Source organism: Asparagus officinalis, chromosome 7 (genome assembly GCF_001876935.1).
Source record: "Asparagus officinalis chromosome 7, Aspof.V1, whole genome shotgun sequence".
Lineage (NCBI taxonomy): Eukaryota > Viridiplantae > Streptophyta > Magnoliopsida > Asparagales > Asparagaceae > Asparagus > Asparagus officinalis.
Window position 1 is genome coordinate 104,784,733 of NC_033800.1, and position 14,935 is coordinate 104,799,667.

At 40.3% G+C, this 14,935-nt stretch overlaps 1 protein-coding gene across 1 annotated transcript; it reads left to right on the forward strand.

Annotated features, from left to right (window-relative positions):
* Positions 10,280 to 11,038, forward strand: LOC109847605. The gene has a single exon (XM_020416835.1). The coding sequence runs from the start codon at positions 10,280 to 10,282 to the stop codon at positions 11,036 to 11,038; it is 759 nt and encodes a 252-aa protein (XP_020272424.1).

Genomic DNA, 14,935 nt, shown 5'->3' on the forward strand with positions numbered 1-14,935 from the left:
CATGAGACTAGTTGTGTGGACACACCACAGCAGAACGGGAGAGTGGAGCGAAAACATAGACACATTTTAGAAGTGGCTAGGGCACTTCGATTTCAAGTGTGTCTGCCAATTGAGTTTTGGGGAGAATGCATCTTGACAGCGGCTTACTTGATAAATAGAACTCCTACCACTAAACTTCATGGAAAATCACCTCATGAGGTCTTATTTAACACTAAGCCATCATATAGACACATTAAGATTTTTGGGTGCCTCTGTTATGCTCACAATAATCCTAGGCATAAGGACAAATTTGGGCCTAGGAGTAGGCGTTGTGTTTTTGTGGGCTATCCTTATGGGAAGAAAGGATGGAAGTTGTACGATCTCGAAAAGAATGTATTCTTTTCTTCACGAGATGTTTCATTTCATGAGGATGTCTTTCCTTTTGCTCAAGATATTGGCCAGGTTGATCAAAGAAAAGATGCACAAGTGACTTTAGGATATTCATTTGATGAGAATCAAGAGCCTGAAACACTTATTGATGGTGAACCACAGCCTCGAGGCGAACAAATCGACACTATTCTAGATGAAAGGAGAGGTACAAATGAAGCAAGGGATGAAAGTGTTCAGAAGAATGTCGTAGAGGAGGATCATGGGAGGCAAAGAAGAATGACCAGGAGACCGGTGCACCTAGACGATTACGTGGTGTACTCAGCACGCATTGATCAAAAAGGCTACCCAGGACAGGAAGACAACAAACTACAGAAAATGTCTATTACATCTCTGGTCACAAACTTTGGTTCATCAACCTCAGGAAACTACTCTCAAGGTCTGGCCAATCAGCCTCAGGAAAGAGCTCCAGTGATTGATAGAGCTCCACGAACTCCGACAAGCAAGCTGAGGCAGGTAATTGGGGACAAGCTGTTGATATCTACAATAATGCAACTTCAGCACAAGTTAACCTAGTTATATCAGAAGGTGTCGTTGCATGAAGTGTAAAACTCATTGTACACAAACTCCCATTTTGTCCAATTTTTCCTGAGCATCAGGATATCGTATCCAGGCATCGAACTGGGCAAAATCAAGAACAACTTGCCAAAGTGAAGGTAGACCCCCTCTTCAAGCCTCCACGACACGAAAGGTTCTCAGGTACTCCTTATCCCTTAGCTAATTACGTAGCATTTGATAAATTCTCTCATAGGCATCGCATATTCCTGGCGGCAATAACATCACAAGTGGAGCCTCAAAACTATTCTGAAGCGGTGAAAAGTGCACAGTGGCGTGACGCCATGTCAAAAGAAATTGCAGCCTTGGAAGCAAACAAGACTTGGACGGTGGAGAGCTTGCCGACCGGGAAGAGACCCATAGATTGCAAGTGGGTCTACAAGGTGAAGTACAATTCTGATGGAACTGTGGAGCGCTACAAGGCAAGGCTTGTGGCGAAAGGATTCACCCAAATTGAAGGTTTGGACTTCCATGAAACCTTCGCGCCTGTAGCAAAGCTCGTATCAGTTCGAGTCTTCTTGGTGGTAGCAGTGTCAAAAGGATGGGAACTGCATCAGATGGATGTCAACAACGCTTTCTTGCATGGTGATTTAGAGGAGGAAGTTTACATGAGGCTACCACCGGGCTTCAAAGCAGATAGAGACAACAAGGTTTGTCGACTTCAAAAGTCGATCTATGGACTTCGTCAAGCATCACGAAACTGGTTCTCTAAGTTAACAATAGCTTTAAAACGGTATGGATTTGCTCAGTCTCTTGCTGATTACTCGCTATTCACATATCGGAAGGACAAAGTATTCATGGGATTGTTAGTATATGTGGATGACATCATACTAACAGGGAATGATTCGGAGGCATGTTTAGACTTCAAGAGTTATCTGAAGAAGTGTTTTCATATCAAGGATTTGGGGGCACTCAAGTATTTCTTGGGTATAGAGGTGGCCAGATCGCAACGAGGGCTATTTCTGTGCCAAAGGAAATATGCATTGGACATAATATTGGAGAGTGGTCTTCTTGGATGTAAACCCGCTGATTCTCCAATGGAACAGGGACAAAAATTGGCGCTAGCAAAGGGTGAAGAAATGGAGGATGCTTCGGTTTATCGACGTCTAGTTGGGCGACTAATTTACTTGACAATTACTCGCCCGGAGATCTCCTACTCAGTGCATGTGTTGCCCTAATTCGCACAAGCGCCTAGAAAAGAGCATCTCGAGGCAGCCTTGCGGGTAGTACGCTATCTGAAGGGTAATCCCGGACAAGGGATTTTACTACATGCGGATAGTGATTTGAGGTTGTACGCTTATTGCGATTCTGATTGGGCAAGCTGCCCAATCACACGACGATCAGTGACGGGATATTTCATCAAGCTCGGGCAATCACCCATATCCTGGAAGACGAAGAAACAGAGCACCGTGTCTCGATCTTTAGCAGAGGCAGAGTATCGTGCGATGGCAGCCACTACTAGTGAGCTAATTTGGTTGAAGTCCCTATTAGCGTACTTGACAGTTAATCATGAAGTGCCTATGAAGTTATACTGTGATAGTCAGTCTGCCATCCATATAGCAGCAAACCCTATTTTTCATGAACGGACGAAACACATTGAGATAGACTGTCATTATGTGAGAGAGCAACTTCAGGCTGGGAACATAATAACAGCTCATGTGCGATCACAGTTTCAACTAGCAGACATTTTCACCAAGGCTCTTGCTCGACAACAGTTTCAGTTTCTACTACACAAGTTGGGCATTTGTGATCCTCATGCGCCAACTTGAGGGGGAGTGTTGGAAAGTATATAATTAGTTAATTGGTTGTAATTAGTTAGAGATAATTACGGATAGTGATAGGTGTATATTTGGAAGTTAGAATTCTACATATTTGGAAGTTAGAATTCTACCTAGTTTTAGGATTGTGATAGCTGGCAATTAGCTACCTATATGTATCATGTATCTTTCTCCCATCAATGATACATCAGATGTGAATAAACTTCAAACTTTTTCATGGGGTTTAGCTGAGTCTTCCCTTGTTGCGAGCTAGAGGTTGGATTTCAGGTAATAAGTACTTAAGCTTTCTCATATGTATAAGGACTTATTTTGTACTCAAAATAGAGCGACTTGCGCTCCAGTTTGTATGGAATTCTTTGTCTTTGCCTCGACACTCTTTTATGTTGTGGCTTGTGGTCTGTGGAAGGATTCTAACATATGATGTACTGCAGCATGGGGTTAAATCATGAAGCAAAGATTGTGTCTTGTGTGACCATGCACGTGAGAACATTGAGCACTTGCTCTTTCAATATGCTCTCATATTCTGCTTGTGTTTAGAAGGAGATAGCTTGAGGGAGCTTGGTCGGAGAGAGATCCCATGGCTTGGAGCTCTGAGTTGAATTGGTTGTGTACACAGGGGAAGAAGAGGGATCCAAAACGGAGAGTGTTGTTTGCTGTTTAGCCACTTGCGTTGGTTAAGAAAGTGATTGTTGAAGTCATTGTAAGAGTTGGGCAATATGTAGTTCTTTAATGTAAAAGTTTGGTTTGAAAATTTGCTATGAGTATTGTTTGGTTAGTGAGGCTTGTTCTCAATGAGAGTTTTTGTTACAAACTGTTGGGTTATTCCCTCCTACTTGGAGGAAGAGCCCAATATTTTATTATGGGCTATTTACCTTGTGTTGTTTTTCCATATGGGTTACTTGTGTCTTGGGCCCATATGATGTTATATACTTGTTATGACCCAACAAGGAGTGATAAGGGGATGACTAAATATAATAGGGATTGGGATCCTCTACTAAGGCATAGTGTCTCCTAATATCTCCTAATTCATCTTAACTTTTCATTGCATAGTACATCCTCGTATTTTGTGCTTATACACAGAATGAAAGGTGGAGATGCATTAGAAGATATTAGGAGACATTATGCCTTAGTAGAGGATCCCAATCCATATAATAGGAGCTGCTGGAAGCTTCTGGGAGTGTGTAGAAAACACACCATGAAACCACAGAGAAAAAAAGGAGAGTCTTGGGTGCTGAATTTCTTCTTGGAGCAGTTCTGGTGTTGCCGCTTGATTGAGGGTCAAACGTGCTCTGATTGCAGCCAAATTTTGATACTTTTTTCCTATCATCCCAAGCTTCATATCCAACGGTTGGATTGTCATTTTGAGCTTCCAAAGTCGGTATTTTATTTTCAGCCCTAATCTCCATAAAATTGTTGATTATCACTTGTGAGTGAAGTTTATGGAGAATTGTTGTTCCAAGGTTGTTCCTTGATGATTATATGTACCTCTAGTATTATCTAGAGAAGACAATTAGTGTACCTACTTATTTTACTGGTGATTAGTGGAAGAGTTTGGTACCGGCCTCCGGTCCCATGGTTTTCTCCCCACATTGGGGTTTCCACGTAAACACTTGCGTGCTTTATTTATTATTTCTGGGCTATTAATACTTGCTTTGTTATTGACCATATTTGCTTTGATCGGTTGAATTTTCCCATCTGACAACTCAATTGGGAAAGTGTGAACAGTTTGCTTCTGCTTGCTATTGTGTATTCTGTGTGCACTTTCCTTAACATCTTGGTATCATAGCTAGGTTCAGATGGAAGAAAAGAATAGTTTTCCAGGAATGTTTGTGTTTAACTCTAGTAATTACTCAGATTGGAAGATTAAAATGGAAGATATGTTGTATGTGAAAGATCTTTATGAGCCAATCACAAAGAAGGAGATACCAACATGAATTTGAGTCAGACTGGAGGATTTTGAATCGGAAAGCAGTTGCAACGATTAGACAATTTGTTGATGTGAGTGTACTTTAGCATATTGCAAATGACACCAATGCTTATGAGTTGTGGCATAAGCTAGAAGGAATGTATGAGCAGAAAAATGCTCTAAACAAAGTATCATTGATGAGAAAGCTTGTGAAGTTGGAGTATAAAGATGGAGATAGCATTGTGGTTCACACTAGCACATTTATGGGCCTAGTAAATCAATTAGCCGTAGCCAAGATGCCTTTAGATGATGAGCTGCAGGCACTGCTACTTCTTTCTTCATTGCCTGATACTTGGGACACACTTGTCGTGTCTCTTAGCAACTCTGCTCCAAAAGGAAAGTTGACCATGGAATCTGTGAAAGCTAGTCTTCTGAATGAAGAGACAAGAAGAAAGGAAATGGGCTTCTCCAATAAGTCAGAAGCTAATGTGGCGCACGATGACAATAGGGGAAGAAGCAAGAATCGATTTTCCCAAAACAGAGACAAGTCTAGGGGAAGATCTAAGTCCAGATCAGGTAAAATCATTTGCCATTATTGCAACAAGCCAGGTTGTATTCAAAAGTTTTGTAGAAAGATGAAAAGGGACATGTCTAAGGAAAGAAAAGAAAAAGGTGAATCCTCTGAGCATCCATCAGAAGAGAGAAACACCACAGCCTTAGCATTTGGTGATGATTTGCTCTTCATTGGTGATCAAGGTTACTTAAACCTTGCTTGTGATGATTGCACTTGGGTGATTGATTCGGGTGCTTCATATCATCTTACCTCATACCAGGATTACTTCTCATCTTACACTAGCGGAGATTATGGTAGTGTTAGAATGGGAAATGGTGGATCATCCAAGATCATTGGCATGGGTACTGTGTGCTTAGAGAGCTCCACTGGTTGCAAGTTGGTGTTGAGAGATGTTCGACATGTGCCCGACATCAGATTGAGTTTGATCTCCACTGGATTGCTCGATGATGATGGATACTCCAGCCACTTTGTTGATGGAAAATGGAAGCTCTGCAAAGGAAAGCTGAGAGTGGCCCGAGCCAAGAAGCAAGGATCCCTTTATGTGATGCAAGCTAAAATTTGCAGAGGCGAGACAAATGTAGCTAATGATTCTTCCAGCAACCTATGGCATAAGAGACTTTGTCATATGAGCGAGAAAGGCATGCATTTACTTTCTAAGAAGCAATATCTCCTTGATGTGTCAGGTATGTCTATTAAATCCTGTGTTGATTGTTTAGCTGGAAAACAACATAGGATTGCATTTCATTCTCTCCCCCGATCCAAAAGAAAGTACCCTCTTGATCTTATCCACACTGATGTTTGCTCTATGGATGCTAAATCCCATAGTGGTGCTCAATATTTTGTTTCTTTTATTGATGATTATTCTCGAAAAGTGTGGGTTTTTGTGTTGAAAACAAAAGATCAGGTACTTTGTTTCTTTTATTGATGATTATTCTCGAAAAGTGTGGGTTTTTGTGTTGAAAACAAAAGATCAGGTACTTCCTGTGTTGATTGTTTAGCTGGAAAACAACATAGGATTGCATTTCATTCTCTCCCCCCATCCAAAAGAAAGTACCCTCTTGATCTTATCCACACTGATGTTTGCTCTATGGATGCTAAATCCCATAGTATCCAAAAGAAAGTACCCTCTTGATCTTATCCACACTGATGTTTGCTCTATGGATGCTAAATCCCATAGTGGTGCTCAATATTTTGTTTCTTTTATTGATAAATCCCATAGTGGTGCTCAATATTTTGTTTCTTTTATTGATGATTATTCTCGAAAAGTGTGGGTTTTGTGTTGAAAACAAAAGATTAGGTACTTTCTGCATTCAAGGAGTTCCAGGCTAGAGTTGAAAGAGAAACATGTCGGAAGCTTAAGGTTGTAAGATCTGATAATGGTGGAGAGTACAGAGGTCCATTTGAGAGCTACTGCAAAAGTCAAGGCATCAAGCTTGAGAAGACAGTTCCAAAGACACCTCAGCTAAATGGAGTTGCAGAGAGAATGAACGGAACAATTGAAGAAAGAATTCGATGCATGATCTCTAATGCTAAATTGCCAAAGTCCTTTTGGGCAGAGACATTGATCACTGCAGTGTATTTGATCAACCTTTCTCCTTCAGTTCCTCTTGACTGTGATGTTCCTCAGAGAGTATGGACGGGGAAAGATGTCTCCTACAAGCACCTGAGAGTTTTTGGATGCAAAGCATTTGTGCATATTCCTAGAGATGAACGATCCAAGCTTGATAAGAAGACAAAGCAGTGTATTTTCTTAGGGTACTCAGAAGATAATTTTGGGTATAAGTTGTGGGATCCAGTTGACAGGTAGGTCATTCGAAGCAGAGATGTTGTATTCTTTAAAGATCAAACCATTGAAGATTTTGAGAAGCCAAAGCAACCAACATCCTCTCAAGCTCCAATCAACATTGATCCTATCTTTCCACAAGTCACCCCTAGAGTTGAAGGGGGAGAAGTGCAGCAAGATGGTGACAACAATGCTGATGATGGTGATAATGGTGATGATGAGCAACCTGAAAATGAGCCACATGTTGCAGAGCCACCACCACAACCTCAAGTAAGAAGATCCACCAAAGAAAGACAACCTTCCTCGAGGTACTCATGAAATGATTTTGTGTTATTGTCTAATGGGGGAGAACCAGAATGCTACAATGAGGCTATGTCACATGAGCATTGCAAGGAGTGGTATAATGCCATACAAGAAGAGTTGAATTCATTGCATGAGAACCACACCTATGATTTGGTGAAGTTGCCTCAAGGTAAGAAAGCACTCAAGAATAAGTGGGTGTACAAGTTGAAGACTGGAGAAGATGGAAAACCACCTAGATATAAGGCAAGAATAGTCATGAAAGGCTGTGAGCAGAAAAAGGGTGTTGATTTTAATGAGATTTTCTCTCCAGTTGTGAAGATGTCTTCAATACAAGTTGTTCTTGGATTGGCTGCCACCTTAGACTTGGAAGTTGAATAACTTGATGTGAAGACAACATTCCTCCATGGCGATTTAGAGGAGGAAATATACATGGAGCAACCTGAAGGTTTCAAGGTCAAGGGAAAAGAGAAACTTGTGTGCCACTTGAAGAAAAGTTTGTATGGCTTGAAGCAAGCACCTCGACAATGGTACAAAAAATTCGAGTCATTCATGATTGATCATGGATTCCACAAAACACATGCCGATCACTGTGTGTTTGTGAAGAATTTTGCCAAAGGTGATTTTCTCATTCTCTTGTTGTATGTTGATGATATGTTGATTGTTGGTCGTGATACCAACAAGATTGCCAATTTGAAGCTTAGTTTGAACAAGTCCTTTGCAATGAAGGACCTTGGCCCTGCAAAACAGATTTTGGGCATGCACATTTACCGTGATGGGAAAAACAAGAAGTTATGGTTATCACAAGAAAGGTACATCGAGAAGGTGCTGCAAAGATTCAACATGAACAAGGCTAAACTTGTGTGCTCTCCACTTGCAGGAAACATGAATTTGAATTCAAGTCAATGTCCCGCAAGTGATGATGAAAGAAAAGAAATGAAAAATGTGCCTTATGCATCCGCCGTTGGAAGTTTGATGTACATCATGGTATGCACGAGACCGGATATAGCTCATGCTGTTGGGGTTGTTAGCAGGTTCATGTCTAATCCTGGAAAGGAGCATTGGGTAGCAGTGAAGTGGATTCTCAGGTATCTTAGAGGTACTTCTAGAGTGAGCTTATGTTTTGGCCCGGGACAACCTGTGTTGGATGGCTACACAGATGCAGCTATGTCGAGTGATTTTGATTCTAGCAAGTTTACTTTTGGATACTTGATGACATTTGCAGGGGGAGCTGTATCATGGCAATCAAAGCTGCAAAAGTGTGTTGCTCTTTCGACCACCGAGGCCGAGTATATGGCGGCCGTTGAAGCATGTAAGGAGATAATATGGATGAGATATTTTCTTGAGGAGTTAGGGTTGGAGCAAGAAAAATACCTACTCCACTGTGATAGTCAAAGTGCCATCCACCTTGCCAAGATTGCTACCTATCATTCACGGACCAAGCACATTCAGAGAAGATATCATTGGATTCGGTAAGCGATAGAAGAAAAGTCAATTTAGCTCGTGAAGATCCATACTAACAAAAATGGAGCGGACATGTTGACGAAGACCTTGCCCAAGGAAAAGCTTGTTTCTTGTCGTTTGAAAGCAGGGTTGGTCGAGCCCCCCAAGTAGGAGTGAGGGGGAGATTTGCTGGGTTATACCCTCCTACTTGGAGGAAGAGCCCAATATTTTAATATGGGCTATTTACCTTGTGTTGTTTTTCTATATGGGTTACTTGTGTCTTGGACCCATATGATGTTATATACTTGTTATGACCCAACAAGGAGTGATAAGGGGCTGACTAAATATAATAGGAGCTGTTGGAAGCTTCTGGGAGTGTGCAGAAAACACACTACGAAACCACAGAGAAAAAAAGGAGAATCTTGAGTGCTGAATTTCTTCTTGGAGCAGTTCTGGTGTTGCGCTTGATCGAGGGTCAAACGTGCTCTGATTGTAGCCAAAATTTGACACTTTGTTCCTGTCATCCCAAGCTTCATATCCAACGGTTGGATTGTCATTTAGAGCTTCCAAAGTTAGTATTTTATTTTCAACCCTAATCTTCATAAAATTGTTGATTATCACTTGTGAGTGAAGTTTATGGAGAATTGTTGTTCCAAGGTTGTTCCTTGATGATTATATGTGCCTATAGTATTATCTAGAGAAGACAATTAGTGTACCCACTTATTTTACTGGTGATTAGTGGAAGAGTTTGGTACCGGCCTCCGGTCCCGTGGTTTTCTCCCCGCATTGGGGTTTCCACGTAAACACTTGCGTACTTTATTTATTGTTTCTGGGCTGTTAATACTTGCTTTGTTATTGACCATATTTGCATTGATAAAAGATGGGTTGAATTTTCCCATCTGACAACTCAATTGGGAAAGTGTGAACATTTTTCTTCTGCTTGCTATTGTGTATTCTGTGTGCACTTTCCTTAATACAAACTATATAGGACTGACAGTCTGTGCTCCTGTGGATGCCTAGGAAAATTTGTGTAGGTTGAACATTCATTAAGTTGAAAAATAAACTTGATTTTGGATCAAGTTTAATTATTTGATCAATGATCCAATTATCACTTGTTGGGCCAAGACCCAATACTTGATCCAAGTTCTAGAGTTTTTTCTAGAAATATCTAAACATCTCCACCTCCTTAAAATGTTCTAGAAAATGATAGAGAATGAATATCTAGATATTTCTCTAGATAATTGTAATATAAAATTCTAGATATTATGCTAGAACTCTCTAGATTTAGGATTAAAATATTCTAGATATTTTATACTTTGGAGGCTATAAATATCTCCCCTTCCCTCTCATTTGTAATCAAGAAGTTCCAAGTTGTTCTAAGGTGTTCAAAAGAAATAAAAATCTTCTTCTTCCTAAATTTTCTATTGTCTCCCGAATTCTTAAACACTTTCTCCATCACCTCCAAATATTTCTTCCCAACAAAGTAGTATCAGAGCTAGAAGATTCCCTTGAAGATGGCGAGTAACGGTGTTCCCTTTCAAGTCCTGATGCTCACAAAGAGCAACTACGACAATTGGAGTCTAAGAATGACGGCTATCCTAGGAGCACATGACGTGTGGGAGATTGTCGAGAAATGCTTCATTGAACCGGAGAATGATGGTAGTCTATCTCAAACTCAAAAGGATAGTTTGAGAGACTCAAGGAAGAGAGACAAGAAGGCTCTCTATCTAATCTATCAAGGTCTAGATGAAGATACATTCGAGAAGGTCGCGGGAGCAAAGACGACCAAAGAAGCATGGGAGAAGCTTCGAACTTCTTACAAGGGAGCAGATCAAGTCAAGAAGGTACGTCTTCAAACTCTAAGAGGAGAATTTGAAGCGTTGCAAATGAAGGAAGGTGAACTCATCTTCGATTACTTCTCAAGAGTTTTAATGGTTACTAATAACCTAAAGAGAAATGGCGAGAAGTTAGATGAGGTGAGAATCATGGAGAAGGTTCTTAGATCGTTGGATCCAAAATTCGAGCATATTGTCACTGTCATTGAAGAAACAAAGGATTTGGAGGCTATGACGATGGAGCAACTTCTTGGGTCGTTACAAGCTTATGAAGAAAAGAAGAAGATGAAGGAAGATATTGAAGAACAAGTACTCAAGATGCGGATTGATCAAACTAAAGAAGAAATTAAGCGGACGAAGTTATCAAAGACGAGGTGGCGGTCAAGTCCGAGGACGAGGTCATGGATATGGAAATGGACGAGGTTGGAGGCCTCATGATGACAACACTAACCAAAGAGGAGAAAGCTCATCAAGAGGTCATGGGAGAGGAAATCAAAAACCAAGGTACGATAAGTCAAGCGTTAAATGCTATAATTGTGGAAAGTTTGGACACTATGCTTCCGAATGCAAAGCTCCGAACAATAATAGAGTTGAAGAGAAGTCCAATTATGTTGAAGAAAGAAGCCAAGAAGATGATATGCTATTGATGGCTTACAAGAAAGATGAACAAGATGAGGTTCACAAGTGGTACCTCGATAGCGGTGCAAGCAATCACATGTGCGGGAAAAGAAGCATGTTCGTGGAGCTTGATGAATCGGTGAAAGGAAATGTGGCTTTGGGAGATGAATCGAAGATGGAGGTGAAAGGTAAAGGAAATATTCTCATTCGATTGAAGAATGGAGATCATTAATTTATTTCCAACGTTTACTATATCCCAAGCATGAAGACCAATATATTAAGCCTTGGACAACTCTTAGAGAAATGTTATGATATTCGATTAAAGGATAATAACCTTTCTATAAGAGACCAAGAAAACAATCTCATTACCAAGGTGCTGATGTCAAAGAATAGAATGTTTGTTCTTAACATTCAAAATGACATCGCACAATGTCTCAAGATGTGCTACAAGGAGGAGTCCTGGCTTTGGCATCTTCGATTCGGGCATCTCAACTTTGGAGGATTAGAGCTACTTTCTAAAAAGGAGAAGGTGAGAGGATTGCCTTTCATCAACCATCCAAATCAAGTGTGTGAAGGGTGTCTACTTGGAAAGAAATTCAAAATAAGCTTTCCAAAGGAGTCAGACACAAGAGCGCGGAAGCCATTGGAACTCATACATACAGATGTATGTGGCCCGATCAAACCAAGATCACTCGGTAAAAGTAACTACTTTCTTCTCTTTATTGATGATTTTTCAAGAAAAACATGGGTTTACTTTTTGAAGGAAAAATCAGAAGTGTTTGAAAACTTCAAAAAGTTAAGGAAAAATCAGAAGTGTTTGAAAACTTCAAAAAGTTCAAAGCCCATGTCGAGAAGGAAAGTGGCCTTATGATCAAAGCCATGAGATCCGACCGTGGAGGAGAATTCACATCCAAGGAATTTGAGAAGTATTGTGATGATAACGGTATTCGAAGACAATTGACGGTGCCGAGGTCCCCTCAACAAAATGGAGTTTCGGAAAGGAAGAATGGGACAATCCTTGAAATGGCGAGGAGCATGCTCAAAAGTAAGAAACTACCAAAAGAGTTGTGGGCAGAAGCAGTTGCATGCGCGGTTTATCTATCAAATCGATCTCCAACAAGAAGTGTTTCGGGAAAAACACCACAAGAAGCTTGGAGCGGAAGGAAGCCCGGTGTTTCTCATCTAAGAGTCTTTGGAAGCCTTGCTCACGCTCATGTACCGGGCGAGAAGCGGAGCAAACTAGACGACAAAAGTGAGAAGTACATCTTCATTGGTTACGATGCCAACTCCAAAGGCTACAAGCTCTACAATCCTGATACAAAGAAGATAATCATCAGTCAAAATGTCATCTTTAATGAAGAAGGAGAATGGGATTGGAGATCAAATGATGAAGACTATAACTTCTTTCCACATGTTAAAGAAGATGAATTGGAGCAACCAAGAGAGGAGCCTGTTACCCCACCAACTTCACCAACAACAAGTTCTCAAGAAGATGAAAGTTCGAGCGAAAGGACTCCACGTTTCAGAAGTCTGCAAGAACTTTACGAGGTAACTGAAAATCAAGACAATCTTACTTTATTTTGTCTATTTGCGGATTGCGAGCCCATGAATTTCGAAGAAGCTATGAAGAAGAAGACATGGAGAAATGCAATGGATGAAGAGATCAAGGCGATACAAAAGAATGAGACATGGGAGTTAGCTTCACTTCCAAATGGGCATAAGGCGATCGGTGTGAAGTGGGTGTACAAAGCAAAGAAGAACTCTAAAGGAGAAGTTGAAAGATACAAGGCAAGATTGGTGGCAAAAGGTTATAGTCAAAGAGCGGGAATCGACTATGACAAAGTATGCGCTCCTGTTGCTCGTCTAGAAACTGTTAGATTAATCATTTCATTGGCAGCTCAAAACAATTGGAGGATACATTAAATGGATGTCAAATCAGCCTTCTTAAATGGAGATCTTAAAGAAGAAGTTTACATTGAGCAACCACAAGGCTACATAATCAAGGGAGAAGAAGACAAAGTCTTGAGGTTAAAGAAGGTACTTTATGGGTTAAAACAAGCACCAAGAGCTTGGAATACTCGAATTGATAAGTACTTCAAGGAGAAAAGTTTCATCAAGTATCCATATGAGCATGCACTCTATATCAAAACTCAAAACAATGATATATTGATTGCATGCTTGTATGTAGATGACTTGATATTCACAGGCAACAATCCAAGTATGTTCGAGGAATTCAAGATGGAGATGACGAAGGAGTTCGAGATGATCGATATTGGATTGATGTCTTACTACCTTGGAATTGAAGTGAGACAAGAAGATAATGGAATTTTCATTACTCAAGAAGGCTATGCTAAAGAGGTTCTTAAGAAGTTCAAGATGGATGACTCGAATCCAGTAAGCACGCCAATGGAATGTGGAGCCAAATTGTTAAAGTAAGAAGAAGGAGAGAGTGTAGATCCAACACTATTTAAGAGCTTGGTTGGAAGCCTATGCTACTTAACGTGCACAAGACCTGACATCCTATATGCAGTCGGAGTTGTGAGCCGATACATGGAGCATCCAACAACAACTCATTTCAAGGCAGCTAAAAGGATACTTCGCTATATCAAAGGTACCATAAACTTTGGCTTGTATTACTCTGTTTCTGACGATTACAAGCTTGTTGGATTTAGCGATAGCGACTGGGGTGGAGACGTAGATGACCGAAAAAGCACAAGCGGATTTGTGTTCTTCATTGGAGATACAGCTTTCACATGGATGTCAAAGAAGCAACCAATTGTCACCCTTTCTACTTGTGAAGCAGAGTATGTAGCGGCTACTTCATGAGTTTGCCATGCTGTTTGATTACGGAACCTGTTAAACGAGTTGAGTTTGCCACAAAAGGAGCCAACGAAGATCTTAGTGGATAATAAGTCAGCAATAGCTTTGGCGAAGAACCCAGTCTTCCATGATCGAAGTAAGCACATTGACACTCGTTATCAGTACATTACAGAGTGTGTTACCAAGAGGGACGTTCAATTGGAGTACGTGAAGACGAATGATCAAGTAGCTGATATCTTCACCAAGCCTCTCAAGCGCGAAGATTTTATCAAGATGAGGAGTTTGCTTGGAGTAGCAAAATCAAGTTTAAGAGGGGGTGTTGAAAAGTAAACTTGATTTTGGATCAAGTTTAATTATTGGATCAATGATCCAATTATCACTTGTTGGGCCAAAACCCAATACTTGATCCAAGTTCTAGAGTTTTCTCTAGAAATATCTAAACATCTCCACCTCTTTAAAATGTTCTAGAAAATTATAGAGAATGAATATCTAGATATTTCTCTAGATAATTGTAATATAAAATTCTAGATATTATGCTAGAACTCTCTAGATTTAGGATTAAAATATTCTAGATATTTTGTACTTTGGAGGCTATAAATACCCCCATTCCCTCTCATTTGTAATCAAGAAGTTCTAAGTTGTTCTAAGGTGTTCAAAAGAAATAAAAATCTTCTTCTTCCTAAATTTTCTATTGTCTCCCGAATTCTTAAACACTTTCTCCATCACCTCCAAATATTTCCTCCCAACACATTAATGGTACAGGAAACATGTGTTCAGTTACCAACAAAATATATTATCTTCAACTTCCTCTTTATACCTCCCTCTCACATGTATGACTAAAACTAAATGCAACAAGAGTCCACACCAACTCTTGCCATAATTTAGATTCCTGGCGAC

What these genes read in the sequence shown, in the direction of transcription:
- LOC109847605 (XM_020416835.1), top strand. Translation starts at nt 10,280, where the DNA reads ATGGCGAGTAACGGTGTTCCCTTTCAAGTCCTGATGCTCACAAAGAGC.